The 27,950-nt window shown below is 34.3% G+C and overlaps 1 protein-coding gene and 1 pseudogene across 5 annotated transcripts in view; both read left to right on the forward strand.

The window, feature by feature from the left end:
• Nucleotides 1–27,950, forward strand: part of BDP1 (BDP1 general transcription factor IIIB subunit) — a 79,359-nt gene that overhangs the window by 19,292 nt on the left and 32,117 nt on the right. For 3 of the 5 annotated variants that reach the window (XR_012495098.2, XM_019728085.3, XM_074328854.2), the window contains exons 9-22: nucleotides 2,015–2,158; nucleotides 4,759–5,040; nucleotides 6,615–6,762; nucleotides 9,943–10,101; nucleotides 12,420–12,579; nucleotides 14,145–14,236; nucleotides 15,421–15,616; nucleotides 16,406–16,539; nucleotides 21,865–23,056; nucleotides 23,753–23,940; nucleotides 24,384–24,606; nucleotides 25,795–25,973; nucleotides 26,754–26,955; nucleotides 27,701–27,891. Coding sequence is in view for 3 of the 5 variants with exons in the window: in XM_019728085.3 (XP_019583644.3) it covers nucleotides 2,015–2,158; nucleotides 4,759–5,040; nucleotides 6,615–6,762; nucleotides 9,943–10,101; nucleotides 12,420–12,579; nucleotides 14,145–14,236; nucleotides 15,421–15,616; nucleotides 16,406–16,539; nucleotides 21,865–23,056; nucleotides 23,753–23,940; nucleotides 24,384–24,606; nucleotides 25,795–25,973; nucleotides 26,754–26,955; nucleotides 27,701–27,891 (3,490 nt within the window). In the remaining 2 variants the exon portion in view is untranslated. The remainder of the gene's footprint in view (nucleotides 1–2,014; nucleotides 2,159–4,758; nucleotides 5,041–6,614; nucleotides 6,763–9,942; nucleotides 10,102–12,419; nucleotides 12,580–14,144; nucleotides 14,237–15,420; nucleotides 15,617–16,405; nucleotides 16,540–21,864; nucleotides 23,057–23,752; nucleotides 23,941–24,383; nucleotides 24,607–25,794; nucleotides 25,974–26,753; nucleotides 26,956–27,700; nucleotides 27,892–27,950) is intronic. The other 2 variants (XR_016020632.1, XM_074328853.2) reach the window with 1 other exon arrangement.
• LOC109445666 (dual specificity protein phosphatase 12 pseudogene) lies at nucleotides 18–1,882 on the forward strand (annotated as a pseudogene).

Raw genomic sequence — 27,950 nt, forward strand, 5'->3', positions numbered from 1 at the left:
GGTCCTCAGGGAAACCACTTCCAGGAATGGCTCTTGGAAGAGCTGGAAGATTGTGGTCCTGAATCCTCTCCGTTTTAGAAAATGGATCCTGAAATTTTTCATTACTCATTAAAATCAGAAAAGAATTTATAAATCTATAAACAGTCTTCGAGGGGTGCAGAATCATTGTTAAAGCCATTGTAGTAGATAACCTTTAAAATTCACTGATTTTGGTCCTTTGTAGTTAAAAAAAATTAAAACCTAAATGGTGTTTTTTGGCACTTAAATTTTAAATGCATCTAGGAACCTTTGTGGATTTTAGTGCTGTATTTTTCACAGTTACTGCTGTGGATGGTCAGAACAAATAAAGGTAGGGTCTACAATAAAACAGGGCCTTGGCCCCCATCCCCTGGGTGCTGCCATGTTGCAGTCTGGGGGCTGTGAGCGCCTGGCCCGCTGCCAGAGATGCTGTACCTGGGCAGAGTCGTGGTTGTCTTGGAGCCGGGCTACCTGCAGCGGGTGGGCATCACGGCCGTGCTGACGGTGAACTCGGAGAAGCCCGACTTCCAGGTCGAGGGCCTGTGGAGGCTCTTCGTGCCCGCGCTGGACAAGCCCAAGACCGACCTCCTGAGCCACCTGGACCAATACGTGGCCTTCGTGGGCCAGGTCCGCGCTGAGGGCCGCACAATGCTGGTGCAGTGTCACGCAGGAGTGAGTCAAAGTGTGGCAGTCATGACTGCTTTTGTCATGAAGACTGACCAACTTACCTTTGAAAAAAACCTATGAAAACCTCCAGACTATCAAACCAGAGGCTAAGATGAATGAGGGGTTTGCGTGGCAACTGAAATTATACGAGACCATGGGATATGAAGTAGACACCTCTAGTGCAGTTTATAAGCAGATCATTTACAGAAGCTTACAGAGAACTATTCAGAGTTGATTCCAACCAATGGATACATTTTAATTGTCATGTAGTACTGCAGAACTTACCTCAAGAGCTCTTGGCTGTTGACGCAATCACTGTTTCACAAGGATTGAAGTTCTCCACAAATGTAGAAAATGCAGGTGATCTTTATTTCGAAGTCGTAGGATTTTGGATCATAGTGAGGGAAGTGGTCCTATAGCCTTTCCCCACAAGAGGATGGCACCAACCCTCATGCCTGTCACAGGGAGTCTGACCCAGTGTATGTCCTATTTCATTGTACCTGTACAGTGGATGGGATCACCTTGTTGGGGGTGATGGATGGACAGCTTGTTTGCCCCAAATGCAGTGCCAAGTTGGGTTCTTTGAATTGGTGCAGTGAGCAATTCTCCTGTGGTAGGTGGATTACACCTGCTTTTGAAATCCATAAGAACAGAGTGGATGAGATGAAAATGGTGGCGGCTTGGGATCACAAACAAGAAAAATAGGAACTTGTGACCTTTGACAGCTTGAAAGAACTTGCCGATGATACCTTAGCTTCTTGTCTGGTTTTTAGACCATCAGCGTTTCATTTGCAATGTGAGAAGATACAATCACTTGACATGACTGGGAAATTGTTTAGGTGGAATAATCTGTGGAAATCGAAACTTTGTAATCATGTAAATTATACTTTATTTGATATAAATCATCTATAACCCATCACTCCAGAAAGGCCCCTTGTTTTCCTTTCTAGTCAATCTTTGCTGTTATCCTGACCCAGGACCACCACTATTTTCATTTGAATCATAAATTATTTTAGCTTATTCTAGAATGTCTTATCATGGGATTATACAGTATATACTCTTTTATGTCTGGCTTCTTTCAACATCTTTTGAGATTCACCTGTTTATTGTTTGTATTAATAGTTCCTTTTTTTTTTTTTAAACGAAAAGAATTTGTTCCTTTTTATTGCTCAGTGTGTGGCTACTATAGTGACTAGAGTTGTTTATCCATTCTCCTCCTGATAAGCCCATTTGCTTTTGATGTTATACTTTAAAAAAAAACTTGAAAGTTCATTTGTTTTTTAAAATAAAAACTTGAATAAAACAACTTTGTCTTTTTTTTTTTAAACAGAGGAAAAGCGCCCTTTTGACTTCGATTTTTTTGCTCATTTGCTTCAGAAAGTTCTTGCTGAAGAAGAGAAAAGAAAACAAAAATCTATTAAAAATCAGAGTTTAAAGGAGAAGAAATCCTCCAAACCACGGAAGAGTATAAAAGGTATTTATTTTAAAAGAAAGTGTGTTATTTTACTTAATATACTTGCAATATTGTCCCTCAAGTCTTCAAGCATTCACATGTAGTTCAGGTAGTTGAGATCATTGAGGCATCCATTCGGAGGGAATTGATTTTTCTTCAGTCTTCCAGTTATCTGGTTCAAAACAGCAGATTCCTTTTAAATTTTTTAATTGGCATGGCTGAGCTATTTGACATCTGTTTTGATTCTAGAGCATCGTTGTAGCTAAGAAAAGAGCATCAGAATTTTGGAATGTCATGTTTGGTTACTTGTTACCATTTTCATCGGTAAAATAAATCTGGCACAAAATTCTAGTTTTAAAAAAAATGGAACTCTAATATTTCAAGGTTGTAACTAAGGTTGTAAATTGTATTGTGTGAGCATAACTTATTTCTGAGGGTTAATGTTGACTTGTACCAGATAGAAAATTGTTTATGTGTACATATTTCTATTTTTAAGCTTGTATTTTCTTAATTATTTGAACTCTGATCTTTGAGGACAATGTTTAGCTGTAATCACATAATGTAAAGAACCTTGTTTGTGAGCTATTCCACATCCCAGTCCCTTTCTGTTTGTTTTAATCACCCAGAAATAGCCCGGCAGATCCAAAGCCACTTTCTTCTAGGGTCACAGTGTTAGTAGTGGCTGAGGCAGGACTCAAACCTAGGACTGTGAGAGCCTGTGTTGGGGGTTCCCAAGAACACCTCCAGGTTGGATTATTTGCTAGGAGGACTCATAGGATTCAGCTTGTAATTATACTAACAGCTGAGATTTATTACAGTAAAAGGATACAGAGCAAAATCTGTAAAGGGAAAAGGCGCATGGGTATAAGTCTAGGGGAACCCACTTACAAGCTTCCAGGAATTCTCTCCCAGTGGAGTCACACAGGATGTGCTTGATTCCCCCATTACCAATTGTGACGAAATACGAAAAACATCTACTGAGGAAGCTTGTTAGAAGCTCAGTACCCAAGATTTTTATTGGAGGTTGGTCATATAGACACCCTGTGCCTAGCATGTACTAGATTTTAAGACTCCCAGAAGGAAAGCAGTTGTTAACATAAACCACATTGTTTGTACAATTTAGGTATAGTGAGCCGTGTTTGTCAGTTAGGCTGATGGGAACGCTCTCCAAACCTGAGTTCCCAGGCACAGCCAAAGGGCCAACCTTTTAAAGTAGAACTTTCGAAGAATGGCCTGCTATGTTAACTCTCTTATGCACAGAGCCAATCTAGAGTTTCCTTTACTGGTGTATGGTGCCTATGTCTTTTTAAAAGTAGTATTGGTAAATGCAGTTATTTCATTCTTCTTTTGTTTTTCCTTTAAAATTTTTTTTTATTGGGGAACAGTGTGTTTTTCCAGGACCCATCAGCTCCATGTCAAGTCGCAGTTTTCAGTCCAGTTGTGGATGGCACAGCTCAGCTCCCAGTCAAGTCGCTGTTTTCAGTCTAGTTGTGGAGGGCGCAGCTCACTGGCCCATGTGGGAATTGAACCTTTGACCTTGGTGTTATGAGCACTGTGCTCTAACCACTGGGCCATCCCAGTACCCCGAAGTTATTTCATTCTTTAGTCAATTATTTTTACTTACTATATATAATCCTGGGAGGTTAAAGTAGATACATTAATCTTGTGATTATCATTTTATAGGTGATATTACAGTAACTTACTATCTCTTTTTTAAGTCCTCAAATAGTGATTTTATTAAATTAGTTGCTTTATATCACTGTATCTTATTTAATTACAGTTATATTTTCAGTTATATTATTACAAGACTTAGAATTTAAAAATTGCTGATTATTCTGCTAGAGAATAAATCAAGTGTTATTTTCTCAGTTTAAAAATCTTGTTTTGCCTTTTTTTTTAAACAAAAGTAATGACATTGAGTTTTAGTATATTTTAAGATTAGATATTTTTAGAGATGTCTGATCAACCATGGTTGTGAAGTTAAGTTTTTTTGTTGTTGTTTGGATGCTATTCCATGGTGATCTCTATTTTTGATTTTAAAAATTTAAGTAACATTGTTTTTATGTTTTGATACAGTTGACTATTAATGTGCCTTTAAACAAAAATTGTTTTAAAATATTGATGAAAAGATTATTTATTGAAAAACAAATGATACAGGAAATACAGTTCTTGAACTCCCTTTGTTACTCTGCCTTCAAATCAAATTCTTCAGATTTTCTGAGGATAACTATTAACTAAATTCCTTTCTCTGTGTGTGTGTGTTTGTGTGTGTGTGTGTGTATCTTACAGTACATATAATTGTTTTTGTTTAATAAAAATGAAATTATACTGTATATTGTTCTGCAACTTGATTCTTTTCTTACGCAACAATATTTTTTGAAATCTTTTACATCACTACATATAAGCCTACCTCATTATTATTTACTGCATGGATTTTTATAGCATAAATGTAATACTATAACTTACTTAGTTTTTTTCTGTTGGATATTTTATGTTGTCTTCAAAATTCTGCTCATGCGGATAATACTGCAGAGGCTATCTTTGAGTATTTACCTTCTTAGTCTTTAAGAATTTTTCTGTTTGTTTTTTATTTGTTAATAACCATTTCTCTTAATTGTCAGTGAAAAAAGTTACCAGTGAAGGAGTGAGTGATGATCCAGATGAGTCTATGAACGCTAAAATTTCAGACACAGAAGAATCTCAAAACGATGCTCAGACAGTTGAAGAACAACAGTCTCTGACTTTATCAGGACAGGATTCAGATCAGATTGCATTAGAACCAGACCTAAATCAAAAGCAAAGGAGAAGGAAGAATCAGGGTGAAGTTGGTAAACAAGAAGTAAAAAATTTTTCAGGAAATGCCACTGTTCAGCCAGGCTGTTCTAAAGGAGAAAAACAGAAAAGTGAGTTTCTTACGTATTTTAATAGTCCCTGTATTACTGGAGAACATATGTATAATTATATATATATATGGTATATAACTTAAATGCCTTCCTTCTGGATAGTAGCAATTAATAATGCTTATTAATTTGTTCTGAATTAATGTACCGTGTTAAACCCTTTTATTTTTAATTTCATAGGAAAAAGTGTTTATTGTTGTAAAAAAAAAAACAAAGTGAAATTGGGAGATTTTTTTTTTCTGAAGTTTGTTTCTAAGGTGTATTACCTGCTGTGTACTCCCATTAACAATAATTAGAAGTCACAGAGATATAATGCAGGTCCTCGAATAACTTCATTTCATTCAACATTTTGTTACAACGTGGTGAGGTGCTGTGGGAATTTAACTCTTGTTTACATCAGTTAGCCTATGGTAAAGTTGATTTTGTTCTATATCATTTCACCTTAGTTTTAAGAACCTGTTGACGATGTTAAGTGAGGACTTACTGTAGTTAAATATGTATTGCTTGTGTCTTGGTAATAAATGACAGGTTTTCATGTTACCTTCAGAGCACCTCTGTGAACCCACAATAAGTTGTTTAATTTCTGTAAAAGAGCTACTGGAATAAGTATTCCTCCCACTTTTCTTTTTTTTTTTTAACTTCCTTAGAATATAGATGTATTGATACTTATGAGTTGCTAGGGAATGAGGCCTAAGAATTTAGGCAAGTCTTGGCCTCTTTCCTTGCAAGTTCATGTATAGATTACTTAAAGCAGATACTCAAGTAAAGAGGAGAGAAAGATACTAGCAGACCAGAATAACCTTTTTATAGAATTTAAATTTTATGTAGTTCAGCCTCATCAATACGATTTTAATAAATGAGTCCTGGTAGGTAGCATAGTGTTATTTATAGACATCAAAATACTATGCTCTTTTGTAGCTGACTTACTATTAAAGACATTACATATAAAGCAAATTTGCTCAATCATTAAGAAATTGGACTTCGGAAATCAAGCAGAGTTTAGAGTCTAGCTCTTTTTTTGCCAACTGTGACCTTGGTCAAGTCACTTACGATCTTTAAACTCAGGTTCTTTTTCTTTGTGATGGTGTTCATATTAATATGTCTTAATAGGATTGTTTTGAATGTTAAATGCGATATTCATCTGATGGATTTAGAGTTTCTGTCACTTAGTGAGTACTCAATAAGTGATCACTATTATTGTGTTACTAATTACAACGCTTCTGAAGGAGCAGAATAGCCAACTCCACTTTAAGTTTCCTAACTAGACACATACAAAAGAAGTCAATTTAACCATTTAAAATTTAAGCATGGTAAAGGAAGATGCTACAAACTGCTCAGGAAATTTGGGCTGATCCTCAAAACACCAACAGTTATGAGTGATTGATTTTTTATTGATAACTCTAAAAATATAATCCATTCCTTGCATATAGGAACTAGAATGTTGAATGGATGAATGATTTATAAAAGATGGTGTTGTATGTAAACTTTACAACACCATGTATGTTGTTGTCCTTTGAACTTTAAAATATAGATTTTTTGCTATCATTTTTAGACTAACATGCATTTTGCATTCATAGATGAATGTCAGTCTTTAAGGCCTGAGATAAATGAAGATGAAGGCTATAAGGAACAGAAGCTCTCCAGTATACAGAACACAAATGACACTGCGGATTTATCCTCCAGTGACAAAGTGGAGAAGAAAACTGGCCCTATCCATTCATCAAGGTATTTTAAATTTTTTCCTGACTTTGTTTGCATCTTTCGTCAGTTACTGAGAGAGGAGTGTAAAGTCTCCAACTGTAATTGTGAATTGGCCAATTTCTCGTTTCAGTTATATTTGTTTTTCTTTATGTATTTTTAAGCTCTGTTATTAGGTGTATACATATCTAGAATTGTTGTATCTTGGAGAAATTGCCCTTTTATCATGATATTCTGATATTGCACTTTGTTCTGGTGCTTACTATGCCACTATAGCTTTCTTGTGATAGTGTTTGCATGGATTTATCATTTTCTATAAAGATTTTCTCTTTAGTTTTGGTTTTTAGGAGTTTGAATGTGATGTATCCTGGTAAGTTTTTTTGTTGTTCTTTTTAAAATTGTGGTAAAAAACACAAAACGAGAGATCTCTTCTAACATATTTTTAAAGTGTATCTACAGTATTGTTAACTATAAGCATAATGTTGTACAGCACACATCTCTGGAACTTTTTCTTATTGTGTGACTGAAATTCTATATCCATTGAACAGCAACTCCGTATTTCCTTCTTAACTTTTAGTCCTTGGCAACCACCAGTCTACTTTCTGTTTCTATGAGTTTGATTACTTTAGACACCTCACATAAGTGGAATCATGCAATGTTTCTCCTTCTGTGACTGCTTTATTTCACTAGCATAATGTTTTGAAGGTTCATCCATGTTATATGAGAAGATTTCCTTCTTTTTTTAATGGACGAATAATATTCCGTTGTATGTATACATCATATTGTCTTCATTCATTCACCTGTCAATGGACATTTAGGTTGTTTCCATCTCTTGGCTATTGTGAATAATGCTTCAATAAACATGGGAGTGCAGTGTCTTTTTGAGATCCTGTTTTCAAGTCTTCTGAATGAATACACGGAAGAGGGACTAGTGGATCATATGGTAGTTCTATTTTTAATTTTTTAAGGAACTTCCATACTATTTTCCATAGTGGCTGCACCATTTTATATTCCCTCCAATAGTGCACAAGGATTCCAGTTTCTTTACATCCTCGCCAACACTTGTTATTAATTATTATTATTATTTTTTAAAATAATGCACATCCTACCAGATGTGAGATAATACCTCACTGTGGTTTTGATTGGTATTTCTCTGACGATTAGTGATGTTGAGCATCTTTACATGTAACTGTTGGCCATTTGATGTGTGCTTTGGATCTATTCAAGTTCTTTTCCCATCTTATTTGAGTTATTTGGTTTTTTGGCCATGAATTGTAGGAGTTCCTTTAATATTCTCAATATTAAGTCCTTATCAGATACATGGTTTGCAAATATTTTATCCCATTCCATAGTTTGCGTTTTGACTCTGTTAGATTATTTCCTTTGCTGTGCAGAAGCTATTGAGTTTGATACAGTTCCACTTGTCTACTTTTGCTTTTGTTTCCTGTGCTTTTGGTGTTATAGCCAAAAAATCATTGCCTATACCAATGTTATGAAGCTTTTCTCCTATGTTTTATTCTAGGAGTTTTATAGTTTAAGGTGTTACCTTTAAGTCTTTAATCCATTTTGAGTTGATTTTTGTTTATGGTATAAGACAAAGAAAGGTCCAATTTCATTTTTTTGCATGTGGATATCCAGCTTTCCCAATATCATTTGTTGAAGACTATCCTTTCCCTCTTGTGTAGTTTGGCACCCATTTGACCCTATATGCGTGGGTTTATTTCTGGGTTGTCTATTGTGTTCTATCGGTCTGCATGTCTGATTTCTGAAAAATTTGGTGGAAGTTATTTATCTCATGTAGAAAAATACACATATGCATATACGCCAATTTATTCATACAGCTCAGAATGTTAATAGTTTCTTTGAAGATGAGCCATGGACGTCTGATTGCTAGGTGACAGACTTCTAAATTATGACGTCAGAGATACAACTAATTTCATAAACTATGCACAAAACAATACTGATTTGTTTTTCTAATATAGGGGGAAAAGAACCTCGTAATGACTTAAAATCTCAACAGGTTTAATAAAACAGCAAGCTGACTCTAAAGTTGTTATATACACAAAAGCAAAGGGTCGTTAGTATTAAAGACCATTTTGAGAAACGGCTCTGGAGAGGAAATGTATTAAGACTTCTAAAGCTAGAGTAATTAAAGCAGTATAGTACTGGTACAGAGACAAATTGACTCAGAGGAACTGAATGTAGAGTCTAAGAAGAGATGTAGGAATTTGACATTTGGCAGAGGTAGTAGCATTAGAAATTTGTGGGTGAAGAGTAAACTAACCATTCATTAGATGGTGCTGAGATATGAAAAATATAATATTAGATCCCTGGTTCACCCTATACACTAATTTCTGGATAAAGACTACATGTATAAAGCAAATCTTTAAACTTTTACAAGAAAATATAGGAAAATATCTTTCTGATGTCAAGGAGTTTTTAAGACATAAAAAACACAAACTTTAAAAATTGAAATGAATAAATTTATAGTAAAATTAAATATTTCTGTTGACAAACGGCTCTGTAAAGAAAGTAAAAGGCTAGCTACTTATTGGGAGGTTTTATATGTAACTTCTAATTAAAAAAGAACAAAGAGCTCCGGCTAATTAGTTGGAGAACGTCAATAGAAAAAAATGAGCGGAAAAAAAAGAAGTATGGCTAAATGTGAATATGTGTTGAATCTGAGTGCTAGTTAGTACATGGCCATAGTTTATATTATTGTTAATTGAAATAATAATACAACAGTCCTCTCTTTGCATAGTACTGTGTTAACTGCAACTTGGGAATATTGGAACTATGTCCTCGGTTTACTCGACTTTGGTTAACAGTATAAATCTGTGCAAAGCAAGGACTGTTTATATAAAATTTTAACAAAAGATAATTCCTAAAAATTATTATGATTTTAAACATAGATTTGATTTGTGAACCCCATATAATTAAGAGGTTTTCCTTTTGTGACTTTTTGAGCACTTTCCCAAGCATGTTAATTTGTGTTGGCTACTTTTCTTTGAAGGAATGGTTTTTGAATGACATGGTACAAGTAGGATCATAGAAAAACCAAAATATCCATTTCGATTATTCATAATATGAAGGATTATCTTCCAAAATGTTGGTTTCATATACAATATTTAAAAAATATTTTAAATAATTAGTATAAACTATGCATTACTAAGAATTTTTCTCCTCCTGATGTTTCCATTTTCTTAGTAGTCAAAATGATGCCATGTCTGTAGCAACTGAGACTTCAGAATCAAGCATTTCAGATTTGGATTCATTGGAAGTTGGAATTAGAGCATTGTGTGAGGTGAATAATGCTGAAACTAGTTGTACAGAAGAAAGAAATACTAACTTAAAAAACAAATCACTGTGAGTATTTTACATGGTAGGATTTTAAAGTTTATTTTCAAAATTTCAATAATTTCTTATCATGTAAGAATTTATAACATTGCTTCCTTTAGGTCTTAGAAGGGAACTGTAGACCATTTAATATGTAATTGTACTTTTCACTTTATATTTCATTACAGAGTGAGTCTCTTTCATATATGGTGTATTATAGTGATAGGAGTTTTAGCAAAGTGGTAACTATGAGATTCTAAAATAATTTAGAAGCCTAAATATTTTCTATGAGATTTACTTTTACTTGGTTTGAGTTATTTTTCATGCCTGTTGTCAAAGTAGTAGATTTTGATATTGATGACTTTGAAGAGATTATTATGTTTTCTCGTATGCAAATTAATACCTTCACTAAAAACAGAATAAAAGCACCACAAGAATTTCTCTTTGAAGAGCAATCTAAACAATTCAGACTTCCTTTTTGTCTCCCTCATAATTCCTCGTATGGGCTTAAAAATTATTCAGTTTATGAATTATTATTTATTCTCAGTAAAGCAAAATCACATTGAGAATCAACCTTATTTTTTAAATACAAATTCAAATTAGTCTTTGGAATAGGCAATATGTTGTGGTTCATGTGTCTAAAAGTATAAAAAGGTATCAAGTGAAGTATCCCTCCTACCATGTCTCCATCCACTCTAACTAGTAACCAGTGTTATTTTTAATATTCTCAGATTTTTTAAAGTATACTAAAGCTAATACAAATATATATTCTTGTATACTTTTTTAAAAACCTAATTGTAGTGTACTAGCCATATAATTTTGCAATTTTTTGGTCTTATATCTTTATACCTTTATATAAAAACCTTCCTTATTCATTTTGTAACTGCGTGGTATTCTGTTGTTTGGAAGAAGCACAGTGTATATTATCAGTGCCCTATTGATGGGTATATAGGTTGTTTTTACAAAGAATGCTTGTAATTTTACATCTCCATCCTTTCATCTATATACAAGTGTATTTGTACGGTAGTTCCTAAAAGTAAAAATGCTTGTTCCAAGGATGTATACATGTATGTGTATGTGTGTACAGTTACACATTTATGATCTTGATAGATACTGCCAAAGTGCTTTCCATAGTCGTTATGCTAGTTTATATTTCCACTAGCTGTGTAACAAAGCACCTGTCTCCCATATCACCAAACAGGGTTATCAAACTTGGGTTTTTGCTGGTTTGATAGATTTTAAAATAACATCTCAGTATAGTATCAATACCCCACTCCTCCTTTTTTTGGCAGGAGTATGTAATTCTTTTGTTTCCTTCAGTTTTTTATTTTAATATTTTCTAACATAAAGAAAAGTTAAAAGAATAGAACAGTGAACATCTATATAATTCCACTTAGATTCTCTGATTCATAATGTCTTTTTTTGTTTGTGCTTACTTGTGCTGTCTGTTTGTCTCTCTTTCTACTCTTAGTTTGTGTTTTTCTTATTGGGAATGAAGTTGGGCATCTCTTTACATTTAAACCTGTTTTTATTTTGTTCATTTATTTTTGAATTGTGCATACCTTTTGTCTAGTTTTTTTACTGAGCTATTGATGATATTGTTTTGTAGAAGTTCTTTATATTTTGTGGAGGTTAGCCTTGTGATATGAGTTGCAAAACATGCTTTCTTGGTTTTTTGTTTGACTTCTGACTTAGCCATGTTTTGGCCATGTAAAATTTTTGACTTTTTTTTTACTCTGCCCTCCTGTTGCCCCCAAAGTTTTGATTTTTAAGTTGTTAGTTTTTTTGAATTTTTTTATTCTTTTATGGCTCCTGAGTTTTCAATCAGATTTTAAAAGGTCTTATCCCACCTCAAGGTTATAAAAGAATACATCCATGTTTTCTTTATTTAAATATTTGATCCATTTGGAATATATTGTGAGTACAGTGCACGGAATGGAGATAATTTTATTTTATTCCCCATTTTTCTATCATCATTTAATTTAATATTTATTTTTAAGGATATATTATTTGGTATTTCATCTAATCCTGGTTTGAAATGCTGCCTTTATTGTATACTGAAATCATGTATATTTTGGAGTCATCTCAGTTTTCTTTTTTGTTTCATTTACCTGTTTATTCATATATCAGTACCATAGTGTTTTAATTATTGATGCTTAATAGTATATTTTTAACATCCGATAGAACAAGTTATTTCCTCTTTATTGCTCTTTCTCAATTTCTTTGCCACTCTTATCATAAGTTAGCTTAAAGGAGTTCTTTTCTGACTTTGAGTGGACTTCTAAAGAATTTTTCAGAATTTAATATGCCTGCATGATGGTGCAATTTAAATAATGTTAATTTTTTAGGGAAACTGATCAAATAGAAAATGTTAAACCGATGGCTAGAGGACGACTCCGGAGACCTAAACCCAATTTGTCAAGGGCAGTGGGGAAGAAATTAATTCTTTCACAAGGTAAAACAGATGCAGAGAGCAAGAGTTTACATCCAGAAACTTCAGTTGAAAAGGTATGGAGTAAGAGACTTTATGGAAATTAAAATTATAAAAATTTTCCCTAAATCGTGAGACTAAAAATATGTAGCTGTAATTACCAAGTGATGTTACTGATACTAAAACAAAGACACATGAACTTACACATGAGTATTAAATTTGTCTTACTAATCTATGATTTTCTAGTCTATGCATTTTTTTTAGAATCAAGGGCAAACTTCAGACATCCTCAGTAATGACAAATCTGTCTTTTCTTTAAATATATAAAATTTTTATTCAAAATATTTTTTAAACCAGCTATACATAAAATTCCCACAACCCTTTCATTTAAACACACATACATTCCTGTTTGTCAGTTATAAACTTTATCTTTCTTTTTATGTATGTAAACATTTATGTAGTTTTTAATCATAACATACATAAAATTTAAAACTTTTCTCTCTGAAACCATTTATACATTTTTGGGGTTAATTGATCTTTTAAATAGTTGCATCAGGTTAATGTATTATTAATTTAACCATTTCTTTAATGGTGGATGGTTAGGTTATTTCCATATTTTTTAACTCTTGAAATAAAAGCAAACAATTTTGTAAATAGGGCTTTCTTAAGGATAAGGCAAAGGATAAATTTCCAGGAATGGTGGGATTAAATGGGTCAAAATATTATTTTTCATACTTTTATGGCTCTTAATAAGCATTGTCAAACTGACAGTCAAATAAATGAATCTATTTACATTACTACAAGCATTAAATGAATGTTCCTGTTTCCTTATAGTCCTGCCAGCATGATATTGTTGTAAACTTTTTATTTTGGCTAAAATACTTTTAAAAATGTTAGTCTGCCTTTTTCCCTCTTATATGAAATATTTTTTATCAAACTTTTAATAATATAGTTAATTTTTATCTTACAAGACATTTTTATATTCTAGGAAATTGGAGAAATACAGATTCATGTAAAAAAACACGAAAACTACTTGTAATTTCATTATCCAGATGCAACCAACCTTTCAACATATAATCCTTACAGCTTTTTTTTTTTTTCCCCAAACAAAATTTAGTATTAATTCAGTTTTGTATCCTTCTTTGGTATTTAACATTTCATAAATATTTTTCCATATCATTAAACGTCTTTTGAAAACAGGTTTTTAGTGACTTTATAATATTCTGTCAATGGGTGTAATTGAATTTATTTAACCCTTTACTCATTGTTGAATATTTTGTCTGTTTATAGTGTTTGCTATTTTACATAATTTTCCAGTGAACACCCTTGTACTTAAATCTTTGTCTAAATATTTTCTTAGAATGGAGGCTTAGAAACTGTATTACTGGGTCAAACAGTATGAACATTTGTAAGGGTCTTGATTAATATTGGCAAAAGGCTTTCCAGAAAAGATATACCAATTTGTACTTCTGTCCATAATGTATGAGATTATGTTTTATAATACTTATATTTGTATGTATGATTTTAAAACTCTTCTAATTAGAAGTACAAAGGAAATTTTACTGTTTTAATTTCCACTTATTTAATTACAAAATTTGAACTTTATGTTAAGTAGATTAAATGTAAAAAATTGAATTCGTAGACTCACATGGAAAAGGATAAAATGAAAACATCTGACATTTCTGGAATGGAGAAAACAGAGAGAGAGAACTCAGAGGCTGCTACTGTATCTAAGTAAGTACTTAGAAAGTAGAATAAAAATAGTAACTCTTAGAAATGATTGTAACAACTAGTTTTTTACTTGATAATGTCAGAATTTAATTTTAGCTAACGTACTCTAAGTCCATTTTTAACTATAGGTGTTGAAATATTTTAATGATGCTATACTTAATACTATAGAAATAAATTATGATATGGATCCATTGAATTAGCAATTACGTTTCTCCCTCAACTTATTAACAAGATCATTAACAGTCTTGTTAGATAAATTAATGGTTAAGATATATAGTCCTGAATAATTTTGTTTATATCAAGGGGTTTCAAATGGGAATATTTAACTTGCAGTGGACATCCAGAATAGGCCTTGCTCCAGGATGAATCTGAACCAGTGGATATGACTATATACTTATGCCATAATCTGTTTCCAGTGCTCTGGAGGTGTACATTACACAGTAGTATCCTGAGCGGGAAATAGTATTACATGCTTATTAGGTGTAGATTTTTTCAAATTTTGTGATGAAAAGTTGATTTTTTTTTTTGCGGGGGGGGAGGGGGAAGGGGAATAGGACTTTATTGGGGAACACTGCGTATTTCCAGGACTTTTTCCAGGTCAGGTTGTTGTCCTTTCAATCTTAGCTGTGGAGGGCGCAGTTCAGCTCCAGGTCCGGTTGCCATTGTTAGTTGCAGGGGGCACAGCCCACCATCCCTTGCAGGAGTCGAATGGGCAACCGTGTGGTTGAGAGGATGTGCTCTAACCATAGAGCCATCCGGGAGCTCAATGGCAGCTCAGCTCAAGGTGCTGTGTTCAATCTTAGCTGCAGGGGTGGAGCCCACCATCCCTTGTGGGAGTCGAGGAGTGGAACCGGCAGTCTTGTGGTTACGAGCCTACTGGCCCATGTGGGAGTCCAACCGGAAGCCTTCGGCGTCAGGAGCATGGAGCTCCAACCGCCTGAGCCACCGGGCCGGCCCTGAAAAAGTTGATTTTAAAATGCTTTTTATATTCAGGCTTCCAGGACTGTGTCTGTTCCAAAGAGTTAAGGTGGATAAGTATGAAATATCTTTGAAGATGTTCTTGAGTACACTTGCGAATTATTTTATATTACAAATGGTTTACTTCATATCTGGAAGAAGGGAATACTGAAAAGCAAGCATGTGACTTCAGAATAACCATTGATTTTATTCCTTTGTAATTGTTCTAGTTTGAGTGAAAAAATATGTCTGCAGGAAGATGATCAACCAAAGGCTTTCAGACCTGCACGACTAATTAGGGGCCGATTTCAGAGGCCAAAGCCAAATGTAGGTAAAGCTGCTGAAAGAAAAGAAATTCTTGCATCACAGGAAGAAATTGGAGCCAATGTAGAAAAGAATGAAAATGAATCGTGTATTGATAGAGATGTAAGTACTCTGATTTCTCCCAGTTTTTTTTAAGTATGTAAGCCTCCTTTCACTCCCTTTTAAAAACAGCAATACTATATAATTATGTACATTGTTCATTAAATACAAGGCCAAAATCTCATAGCCAGAAGCTTTACTAATTGTAAAGCCATTTAACTCCCAGCTTTCTGAATTTTGATCACTTATGTGATGCATCATTGGCTTTAACCTTCCCTCTTTCTGCATATTTGGATTTTTTTTCCCCATTACTTAGTAGGTGTTTGAATTATTCTTTCCTTTTGAAAATAATAGCTAGATATATGAATTTTTACTCTGGCTTAAACAAAATAAAGTGTTAAAAGCATGCTTCTAAAATATAATTCTAAGAATAAAGATTATGGAGTTTAGATTATTTATATAACTAGTCTTCGTGATAAGGGTAACAGGTGGCATAATTTGAGATTTTAATTTCTTTTGTTATAGTTCCCAAGGTCTATAATGTGGTTATAATAATAAGAATGCTTCAGAAAGAGACCCCAGGGAATAATTTTTACAGATAAGACTGAAGCAGTAACTTGCTTTCTGACTGGGAGGAAAATGGGGGCTTTGAGATGAGGTAAAAGTTGTGGCTTATGAAATTTTCTAAGATATCTTAAAATAAAACATTAAAAAGTGTCTCTTGAATATCATTTTATAATTTTGAAATGTTTACCATTTTCCTTGTACTCAAATTAGACAAAATGAACTCTTTTATAAATGGTTGTTTCATTTTGAAACCTAAAACTGTTTTAAAATGTGTTTGTTATTAAGACTCCTGAACAAATAGAAGATCAGTTATGTAAAAATTTTGAGTGTGAAGACAACACATCACAATGTGAAAAAAAAGATACTTCTTTTCAAAGTGTGCAACTGGATGAGCCCAAGGCTCTTGATGAATGTCTAAGGTAAGGCTCATCTTACTGTTTATTTAACTTTTGAATTTTGTATAAAGTTTTAAAAATTGTTAATCAGTTTTTAAAAACAAAAGCAAATCAGACTGATTTGTTTTCTGTATATCAAGTTATATAATATGTATAAATATAACTTCATTTTTCAAGGCAATTTATATCATAACCTTCATGTTGATTTCTAGTTATGAGTGATTTGAAGAGAGCTACTTATCACAAAATAGACCTTGAGTTAATATGGGTCGCATTATCACTTAACATGCATATTAAATTAGATGTCTATGTCCAAATGTGAAACGACTAATTTTCTTATTGTTTTTTTTTTGATTAGATGGATCACATATTGTCTTTATTTAAGGTTTACATAAATTTTATGTAAAAATCCATACTTCTCATAGCCAAAGCTTTTTATATTTGTTATTTCCCCTCTGGAGAGCAGCAAACTAGATTGATGGAATTATTAGTATACTTAAATTTTTTTTTTCCTTTTGGGAATATTTAATGTGTACAAAAGCACATTAAACAGGAAAATGGATTCCCATGTACCTATTGTGTAGTTTCTACCATTATTAATATTTTTCCAGTCTTTACATTTAAAGTCTGGCCTATCCTCTACTTTCTTATACTAGCTGCATTAGGCTGTTTAAATAATACCTAACCTGAGTGTGAAAGCTAGGCTTCCTGAACTGTTTTAAAGATTTTTATTAGAAGACAGAAAAATTCCTTTATTCCTCACTTCTTCCTCTTCTCTTTTGCTTCTTACTTCCTTCCCTTTCCTCCACTCCCAAACTGTTTTACTATTCTGCCACAGAATCTCTCTACAATAGCATTACTTGTTATATATCTCGGATACAGATATTAGTTACAGATATCTGACAGTTTGGATTTTTTGTTTATATTTTTTTCACTTTACTGGACTCTATTTAATAGTTCATGTGGTTTAGTAGAAAATTAAGTTTTTCCCTTAGTGGTCTTTGGCTTTTAGAACCCTGATGCATATTGTTTATAACTGCTATCCAGTCTGATGGCAACAACTTTCCTTTCCAAGTGTCCTTTCTGTTTTATCATGTGATCTTTATGGTCTTTGAATCTCCCACGTCCTTAAAAACAATTCTAAGATTCTGTGTTTTATCAAATCATATGCCTCTTTATACCACATTTCCCTGAAAATAAGAGCTGGTCTTATATTAATTTTTGCTCCAAAAGACGCATTAGGGCTTATTTTCAGGGGATGTCTTATTTTTTCATGTACAACAATTTACATTTATTCATGTACAACAATCTACATTTATCCATTTATTCACGTACAAAAATCTATAATTATTCAAATACAGTCATGTCATCTTCTAGAGCGTCGTCATAACTCTCCAAACCCCAAATTCCGGCTTGAATTTCTTGCGACTCCATTTCCTGTAGAACCATTGCCCCTAGTCTCTCATGTCCAGCAGTAGAGCTCTCCTTAAATGAGCACTTCTCGTCCATGTAACCTGCTCGTAGCGCATTGACAACACAGCTGTCAGTGATTTTATCCCATGAATTCTTTGCCCAAGTCACGACCTCTCGCAGGCTAGGCTTCACAAAGTTTCCACGCTGATTTCTCTCCATTCTATTTTCAATGTAGTCATTGATTTCCATGTGCAAATGCTCCTTGAATGGCTTGTTTATTGCAATATCAAGAGTCTGGAGATAGGCAGTCATTCCTGCGGGAATCATTATTTGAGCTATTCTTCTCTCTGCAAGGAAGTTCATGTCTTTAGCGCGGTGAGTGCTGGCTGATTCTCAGACTAGCAGACCTCTTTGGCCACCTCACAAAACAAGTGGCAGCGTTAAATCAACTCACTTCTTTATAGTTATGTGTGTACCAGGCTTGTGTGTACCAGGCTTTTTTGGTTTCAAGAACATAAATGCCTAAGACACGTTAACCTTATCTTTCTTGCCTTTAGTGATGATTAGAGGTGGGGCTTTCTTTCCATCCAGGCGAATTGCCAAAATACAGGTAACACGTGCAGTTTCGTAACCAGTGGAAGGAATGTAGATTGACGAGGCACCCCTCTGATCGATTGTCGTTTGAGATCCTTGGCCCATAAACACTGCAGTTTCATCCGTAGCAATCATGTTGGAGAGTTGGGATTTAGAAAAGTTGATGCCATCAACAAAGGACTTGAATGCAAGTGCACATTTAATAACTTCAGTATCTTCCTGCTTGAACAGTGTTGTCGATCTTACAGACAGTTCATATCGCTGAAGGAAGCCATCCAGCCAGTGTTGTGATGCTTTGAATTCTTCTGGGGATATTTCTGAGTGTGGTGCCATTGCAAGGGCAAATGCTTGAATATCAGCCCTGCGCACAACCAAAGCCTTTGCTCTCCTGTCGGCAATCCATTCACAGATGATGTCTTCTAGCTCAGGAAATAATGATTGCCGACCTGAGCCACACTTACTCTTCTTAGTGTTTCCCTCATCCACCTGTTGACTGAGGTTATCATACTCTGCTCACCATTTTTGGACCATTCGGAGATCCACCTTCTTCTCTTTGCAGAAAGCCATAAGATTCTTGCCCCAGGAGTCCTCCACGATTCCTTTCTTGTACTCCACCGAATAGCTTTCTTTTTGCGCTCATCTTGTCTGGGGGTCAAAATAGTATTCCCTTTAAATCTACCATTAAATCAAGTGTTAATTGAAGACTTACGAGACAGGAATGGCAACAAAAATGATGACAGTTAAGAATGATGGTCCACACAAAAACGACGAAAAATCGCAGGCGCTAAAATTCAGAAAACGTTTCTTTATTTCACACGAGGGTATTACGTATGTCTGTTACAACACACGACATACTGAATTATGAAGGTTCATGTAAGACACAACCGCATCCATTCATTATTAAGTGCGCACGTTATTCGTGTGTTGTGTCTGTGCTCCGATTGGTCATTTGGCAATAAGTCTCGAGTTCATCTGTTTGCATAGGCGTTTACCTTTCGTCCAAAGGTGCCCTCTTGGGTATTTACAAATACTTAATTATAATTTATCATTTATTTTATAATTCAGTATGTCTGTCATGTGTTGCAACAGATGTACTAAATGCGTCCGTCGGGCTGATGATCTTAACTGGGGCTTATTTTTGGAGTAGGGCTTATATTATGAGCATCCTGAAAAATCATGCTAGGGCTTGTTTCCCAGTTAGGTCTTATTTTCGGAGAAATACGGTATCTAATATGCAGTTCTTCCCCCTCCCCAAACACTTGGACTGTTCAAGATGTTGTGTAAGAAAAGGAGAAAATAAAGAGACTCTGAGATGAAGAATGCATTAAAAATTCTACTTGATTAGATAAATTAGCAAATATATTTTTGAAGCTTATTCCTCTAGGCTAATTTTGTATCCTGTATACTTCATGTAAATGTTTTGGGGTTAAAGTCATGATTGGTGAGTTATCTTATGGAGGTTTATAAATATTTTGTAGATTCTTAAACTCTTATTTGAGAAAAACGCATATGTGGACCGTGGAACAGATTTATAGTTTTCGTGCACATGCCTTCTCCTACTTTCTCCAATTGTGATCCTCTTTCTTTCTTTGCTTTTTTCCTTAAATTCTGTGATCTGAGGAGAGAGAGTGTATGCATTGCATGTTTTAAGTTGGGAAATAATGTAGTTGAGTTACTGCCCTTCAGTTAATTGTGCAGCTGATATGAGCTCTATGAAAGAAGTTCTGTAGTGTTCACCATTGTATTCCCAGTTCCTAGCACATGCCTTTCTGGCATGTAATAGGTGCTTGGAACTATATGTTTATTGATTGTTCATGAATTCTAAGTAATATGATATTTATTATTGATAAAAGTTAAGCTTATCAAAGTTCTTTTATTACTTAGAGACAATCTAAGCAGATAGAATGTAATCATTCCATATTTGTATCTTAAAATCTGAATTGATATTGAAGTAATAAAATTATTAATAAAGCGTTTGCTTACAAAGCATTTATGTGTTTTAAGAATATGCTAGTATTTAAAATACGACTTTATAAAGACACTATCTTTTCCCATGATGACCAAACCAAGATTGCTTGCACAGGAACCTCACTAAAAGTTAGATATTTCTGGATGGAGATGAAAAGTATCGTTAAGTCAGAAAACAGAACGAAATCCACTGAGGACTAATCAAATTAAATTTCCTTTATTGATTTTTGCACTGAACGTTATCAGTTACTGAAGTTGATAGATATAAAGCACCTCAATTATATAAATGAGTACAATTTGAAAAGCAGTCTTTTTCCTAACGTCCTTGTGTTATCAAAAATTGCATTATGAAAAACTGTTGTTTCAATGAAGAAAGATAGGTTAGGACCTAGACGAGTTCAAACAGCAATAATATTGTTTTAAATCTTTTTCTAAAAGCTGTTAAGTGTATACAATTATTCAGACGAACATTGCTGAATAAATCTAGTGTTTCATTTGAACTAGCTTTTGCCTGAGATTTAATGACCTTTCTTAACCAGTCGCTAAGAGCTCTTCATTCATTTATATATTTTTATTGGTTTTTCCATCTAGTATTATGATAAAATGCAAACCAAGGTGCTGCTGCTTTTCTGGAGAACGAGGTGCTTGTTCTACATAGTGATTGTTTTATGCCCAGTAGCATTCAGCAAACCGCAAAATATTGTTTATTTAATCTTTGCTTATATTCCCAATGTGTATTATGAAATCACAGCTCTTAGAGAAATGTCTATACAGGAAATCTCATTTTTAATTAATTTTAGAAAGTGAGGAGTCACAGACCTAGTTCTTAATCATAAGGTTGTATCTTATTCAAATCATGCCTCCATCCAGCTGTCTAAGATGCTAGTCAAGTCTGGCCATATAAATGAGGTTCTTAACTCTTATGGAAAGGCATATATCTGTGTAAAGGATAGTGGGGGCAAGATGTGAAAGTAGCAGACACAAATTGGCCTAGCTCCGATGTAAAGAACTGGAGAGTCTTTCTCACCAGTATTTGCAAAGGTTGGTGTGGATGACAATTAGGAAGAAACTACTGAGGGCCAGTTGGCAGCTACTCTAATTGACCTTATTGATGGACTTCTCTTTACATTTCTATATAACTAGATATGTTTAATTATTTCAAAATTTTACCATAATTTCAAAAGATGGAATTTGTTTTTTCCCTTTTAATTTTTAAATTTTACCCAGATATTTTTGGTGCTTCCTTAATTTTTTTTTTTTTTTTTTTTTTTTTGGATAGTTCCTGGTATTTTAGTAGTCATTTCCTAACATTATCTTTCCAACAGGCAGTCTGTTTTAAAATTTGATTGTGTGTCTTTTTTTTTTCTTAAATAGTATTCAAGAGAATAATAAAGGAAATATACTCAAACAAATTCCAGTTACAAAGAATCGATTTCAGAAACCAAAGCCAAATATAGGAAGGAGACCTGGAAGAAGAGACATTTTATCAAAGGAAGAGGTATCAGAGGATATTCTTGCTTCTGGGGAAAAGACAGCAGCAAGACTGGAAACCTCACCAAAGGGGAAGGTACCAGTGGAGGCTAACACTACTAAGGAAATGGAGTCAGAGTTAGAAGAAACTGGAAGAAGAGACATCTCTCCTAGGGAGAAGATGCCAGAAATGGTTGACATCAATGTAGAAATGGAGACAGATTTGAAAGAAACTGGAAGGGAGATGTCCCCAAGAGAGAAGATACCAGAGATGACTGATACCACTGAGGAAAGAGAGACAGATTTGGAAGAAACTGGAAGAAGAGAAATATCCTTACAGGAAAATGCCCCAGAAGAGGTCCACGCTATAGGTGAAGGGGAGACGGGTTTGAAAGAAACTGGAAGGGAGATATCCCCAAGGGAGAAGATACCAGAGGTGACTGATGTCACTGAGGAAAGAGAGATAGATTTGGAAGAAAATGGAAGAAGAGAAATATCCCTACAGGAAAATGCCCCAGAAGAGGTCCACGCTATAGGTGAAGGGGAGACGGGTTTGAAAGAAACTGGAAGGGAGATATCCCCAAGGGAGAAGATACCAGAGGTGACTGATGTCACTGAGGAAAGAGAGACAGATTTGGAAGAAACTGAAAGAAGAGAAATATCCACACCAGCAAAGGCCCCAGAGGTCAAAACTGTAGGTGAAATGGAGACAGATTTGAAAGAAATTGAAAAAGAAATTTCCCCAAGGGAAAAAGTGCTAGTGGGGATCAGTGTTATAGGGGAAATGGAGATTAATGTGAAAGAAACTAGAAAAAGAGACATTTCCCTGATGGAAAAGTTATCCGGAAAGATGACTGTCATTGAGGAAACAGAGGCAGTTTTGAAAGAAACTGAAAGAAAAATTTCCTTGAGGGAAAGTGGATCAGAAGAGATCAGTGCTACGGAGGAAATGGCAGATTTGGAAAAAACTGGAAAAATAGACATTTCTCTAAGGAAAAATGAACCAGAGGAGACTGGGACCTCAAGACAAACTGAGACAGATTCAATGCAGAGCAGCAGTGGGGACTGTGGCACTTTGCCTCCACTGAATATAACAGTATGTATTTTTCTGTCCTTTAAAATTTATTTGAATACTCTTTCAGAGAAACATTATCAAAATAATTTCATGATTATTACCCTTAAGTTAACAATGTTTAAAATCTCAAGAGCCTAAAGTTTTTCCCAGCCCTAAATTCTGTGTTTCAGGACCATGAAGAAACTATACATTCTTTTTTAAAAAATGTTTTTAAAAATTTTAATTGTAGAAAAGTTACTATTCTTAATGTCAGTTTGAAGTTAATCTTTAAATAAAAGGAATATAGGAAATTGGACTGAATTTGCTAACTCTAGTATAAACATACACTGGAATTATTTCTTTTGGCCATCTATCACTTTTTCTCTTTTTTTCCTGCCCTACCCTACTTTACTCCATTTTTTAAAGTTTCTTTCATTAAAGGTTTTAGTTACTTGACGTTCATGCCATTCTAACGTTTTCGAGGGCTCTTTTTTTCTAACTTGTTTTGTTGGGTAGGTAATAATGGCATTTGTGGTTTGGAAAAATCATAATACACAATATAAAAAGTTTTCTTCCTGAATTTTATGTTTTAACATTTGTAAATTAAATTTTATTATAAATTGAAAAAAAACAAACTTCTGGATTTTTAAAGAAAAGTGGTGAGAATGTAGTAGGCTTTTGTTTGAAATTCTTAAGGAATTTTGTATATGTGCTGATTTACTGTGACTATTTTTCCAGAACATTAACAGTGAAGTGCCATCCATGGTCCATACATCTGTAGAAGAAAAAAGAAATTCTGAAAAGGAAGTATCAAGTCAGTTGAGTCATTTGAAGACTTCTTCACAGACTTCTGAACATGATAAAACAGAAGACCATGGGATGCAATCTCCAGATATTTCTGAGAAGTTTTCAGATATGAATTTAAGGTACAAGTATATAGATCTGTGTGTTTTTAAAGAAAGAGTATATAAAGTTATATTTGCAGATTATGTTAAGTGAGGTTTTAAGACATAATATCTATAATATAGTGTTAGATATTTGAAGATGGTTTTGAGAAGAGTGGGAGTGAAGATTGAAGTCATTCTGACAGTTGGTTGTGAGAATTAATAACATACAGAATTGTATGTAATACACACTCGTAAGTCAATATGAGTGTGACAAACCTGTATTTTCTTTGTGCAAGGATAATTCCTAGGCTTATATCTGGATTGTACCACTCATGTTTTTCAGGATCTACTAAATAGTCTGATCTGTTTTGCTGTTAGGAATTAGAATTAAATGTTTATTGCCAATCTCTAAAGTTGTCTTAAGACTCTGCTCCCACTGCCCTTCAGTTCATTCTAAAGCTTGATAATCCTTGTTCCAAAAGCAAATCGCTTCCTCAAGAACAGAAGCCATCTGAAGTCAAGCCAGCACCTTTTGTGAGAATTCGATTCAAAAAACCAAAACCAAACTTATCAAGAGCAGCTTTAAAGAGAGAGACTACGGGAGCAGAAAAATATGTATCTGGGAAGAAATTGGAAACAGATAAGACGGAGACTATTATGGTACAACAGGATGATGAACAAATGAATACTCTCCCTTCTCAACATGTGAGTGATATTTTAAGATGGAGGTTTTTGTTTTACTTATTATGTTTAGGTAAAACACCATATTTCCTCATATAATTTTTACTGCATGTGGTGTTGTTATAGCTATACTTAATGTGCCTCATTGTTCCACATGGTTTGTGTAAGAATCTCAAATCTCTGATGATGGGCAAGTGTGTCATGGGAAGGAATTTAAGAGGCCTGGGTTCTAGTTCAAGTTGTGACCTTTATTTGCTATGTGACCATAGCCAAATGATGCAGGTTGTTTCTTCATGGGAAAGATGGGAATGACAATCATTTTTCATTCTGTTGTGAAGGTAAAAAGTTAAAGCTTGATATGAGTGAAAGGAGATATTTTATTTACTTGGTCCATAACAGAGTAAGATTGTATGATGTAGCATCAAAAACTTTGAAATACAGTGTTAGCAGTCATAAATTGTTGTAAACATGTATTTCTTTGAATTAAAATTCGTATTTTACATCTTAAAAAAGCATAGTTCTTACTATGCTTGAATATTTGTACTTTTTTCTCCTTGTATTTAAAAAGATAAATCACTTTTTCCTATTTTTTTCTGATTATACATAATTCACATTGGAAAAAATATATAATCTAAAAAGCAAAAGTTGTTTATAATGTCCCATCTCTCCCGCCCAAGTTAATCATGTAGCAATTTTGAATATATCCACCTAGACTTTTCTGTATAGATACTTATTTATATAAATAATAAAATGTGAGGGTATTTTCATTGTTTTACAAAAATGACGTCATAACTTGCCTTCTGGGTTTTTTACTTAACACAATATTGTGAACATCTTTTTGGATCCGTAAATAGAAATTTATCTTCTTTTAAATGGCTCTGTACTGTTGCATTATAAAGAAATTTGAATTTATTTTTTTAATCCCCTCCTGATAGATTTGTCCTGTTACCAATTTTTTCTTTGTTTTTCTTTTTCTGGGGCAAAAATATTGCTATAATAAATATCCTTGTATATTATTTTCTAGATACTTATTTGAGTATTCTTATGACACATGTCTAGAAGTGGAATCTCTGGGAATTAAAATTTTAATAGACCTGCCCCATTGTCCTCCACAAAAACTATAATAATTTATTCTTCTACTAACATATGTAAGTTCCTATTTCCCTATACTTCTACCAACCCTCAACAAAGTTTATTTTATCTGCCTTCTAGGATGTGGCTTCCCTAATGACATCAAAAGAAAAAGACAAGTCAGGTCACGGGGAGAATGAGGCTATGATATTACCATGTATACAGACTGAAAAGGACCTTTCGCCTTCAAGTTCTTGTGAACCTAAAGAGAAGTCTCAGTCTGCACAAGTCCAGAAAAAGGAATTAGTTGTTTCTACAGGGTAAACAGTGATAGTCCTTTGAAAATCTAAAATAAGAGAGTTCTTTCAAATACTTCTTCATTTTTATTAAGATGTGTTAATGTATTTTAAAAGTGAATATAAAGAGTATTGTACTTGGTTTATTTTTATTCATATGGCAGACTGCCTAAAATTTAAAGTCAGATTGAGTTCAACACCTTTTAATGCTTCCCTGCTCATATTCACTGTTCGCTGCTTAAGATCTTACACAAAGCAGTGTAATTAAAAATATACGTATATAAGATATGTATTATTTGCCTTTTAAAAATTGTGTTAAAATACATATAAAATTTACCATTTTAACCATTTTTTAAGTACAGTCCAGTGGCATTAAGTACATTCACACTGTTGTGCAACCATCACCGCCATCCATCTCCAGAATTTTTGTCTGAAAACCTGCCATAAAACAATAACTCCCCATTCCCTACTTCTTTCACTTATTGGCAACCACAATTGGACTTTTTTTCTATGAGTTTTATGGTAGAATGAAACCACAAACCGGAATCAGGGAATGAAAGTAAAAAAGATTATTGTAAAACTTTCCCAGGCTGTACAGAAAGTGGAAGTTATAAAAGCTTTTATGTTCTTCCTTTTATATCAGCATGTGTAGTTTCATGTTACATGCTTCGTTTTATAGCCAATTTATATGTAGTCCTTTGAACATTGAATTGGTTTGTGTGAAAAATTGTTTGATTTAACAGCTGTTACATTAAGAAGGAATTCTGATTTTTCTTCTTTCACGTGATTTGTATTTCATTCTAGACATGAACATGAAACGTATGTTCCCAGTCCAGCACAATCGATAAGAAGGCAATTCCAAAAGGCCAAGCCAAATTTGGGAAGAACACACAGTAAGAAAGAGGAATCAGGTATAGAAAAAACCAGAGCAGATCCGAGTGAGTCACAGAAGCCAGAAGATAATTTGCTGCAGCAAGGAGATTCTGACACCCAGCTCCTTCAAAAAGTAAGTTTGAAAAACATAATTTTTATCAGTGGGCTGATTGTGAGGGAAAGCCTTAAAAGCATACATAGTTTGCCTTTTGTATTTGTCTTTTTATGATTTTTTTTATTGGGTAAGGGGAACAGGACTTTATTGGGGAACAGTGTGTACTTCCAGGCCTTTTTTTTTCCAAGTCAAGTTGTTGTCCTTTCAATCTTCGTTGTGGAGGGTGCTGTTCAGCTTCAAGTTGTTGTTCTTTCAGTCTTAGTTGTGGAGGGCACAGCTCAGCTCCAGGTCCTGCCAGTTTCGGGGGGCACAGCCCACCATTCCTTGCGGGAGTCCAACGGCAACCTTGTGGTTGAGAGCCCGCGCTCCAACCAACTGAGCCATCCGGGAGGCAGCTCAGCTCAAGGTGCCGTGTTCAACGTTAGTTGCAGGGGGCGGAGCCCAGCATCCCCTGCGGGACTCGAGGAGTTGAACTGGCAACCTTGTGGTTGAGAGCCCACTGGCCCATGTGGGAATCGAACCGGCAGCCTTCGGAGTTAGGAGCATGGAGCTCTAACCGCCTGAGCCACCGGGCCGGCCCTGCCTTTTGTATTTTAACTATTTTCATGAAAATTGAGTGACTTTCTAGTGTTATAAAACTTTAGAAGCCATTTGTGTGTGTGTGTGTGTGTGTGTGTGTAAGATTAGGCCAAACTGTCAAACCAAATTACCATAAAGATTATTTCCATGGTAATATTACTTGCTGTTTCCTCTTAAATTTAAGGAAAAAGCTGAGCTTCTGACATCCCTTGGAGTTTCAGCAAGAAAAGATTGTGTAGGTTCCAAAGAGATTGGTTTGGTCAAAAAAGATGCTCAGTCAGAAGTTGGACCATCAGCAAGCGTTGGACAGAAAACTGTAGGGGATAATTCTATGTCTTCAGTCGTTGAAGAGCAGTATCTCAGTAAACTAGCAAGGTAAAGTTTTATTTAACATATACTTTCAGAATAGGAAATAGAAACTTACTCTTTATGTA

Source organism: Rhinolophus sinicus, chromosome 3, assembly GCF_057876585.1.
Source record: "Rhinolophus sinicus isolate RSI-liver-muscle chromosome 3, RSI-T2T, whole genome shotgun sequence".
Lineage (NCBI taxonomy): Eukaryota > Metazoa > Chordata > Mammalia > Chiroptera > Rhinolophidae > Rhinolophus > Rhinolophus sinicus.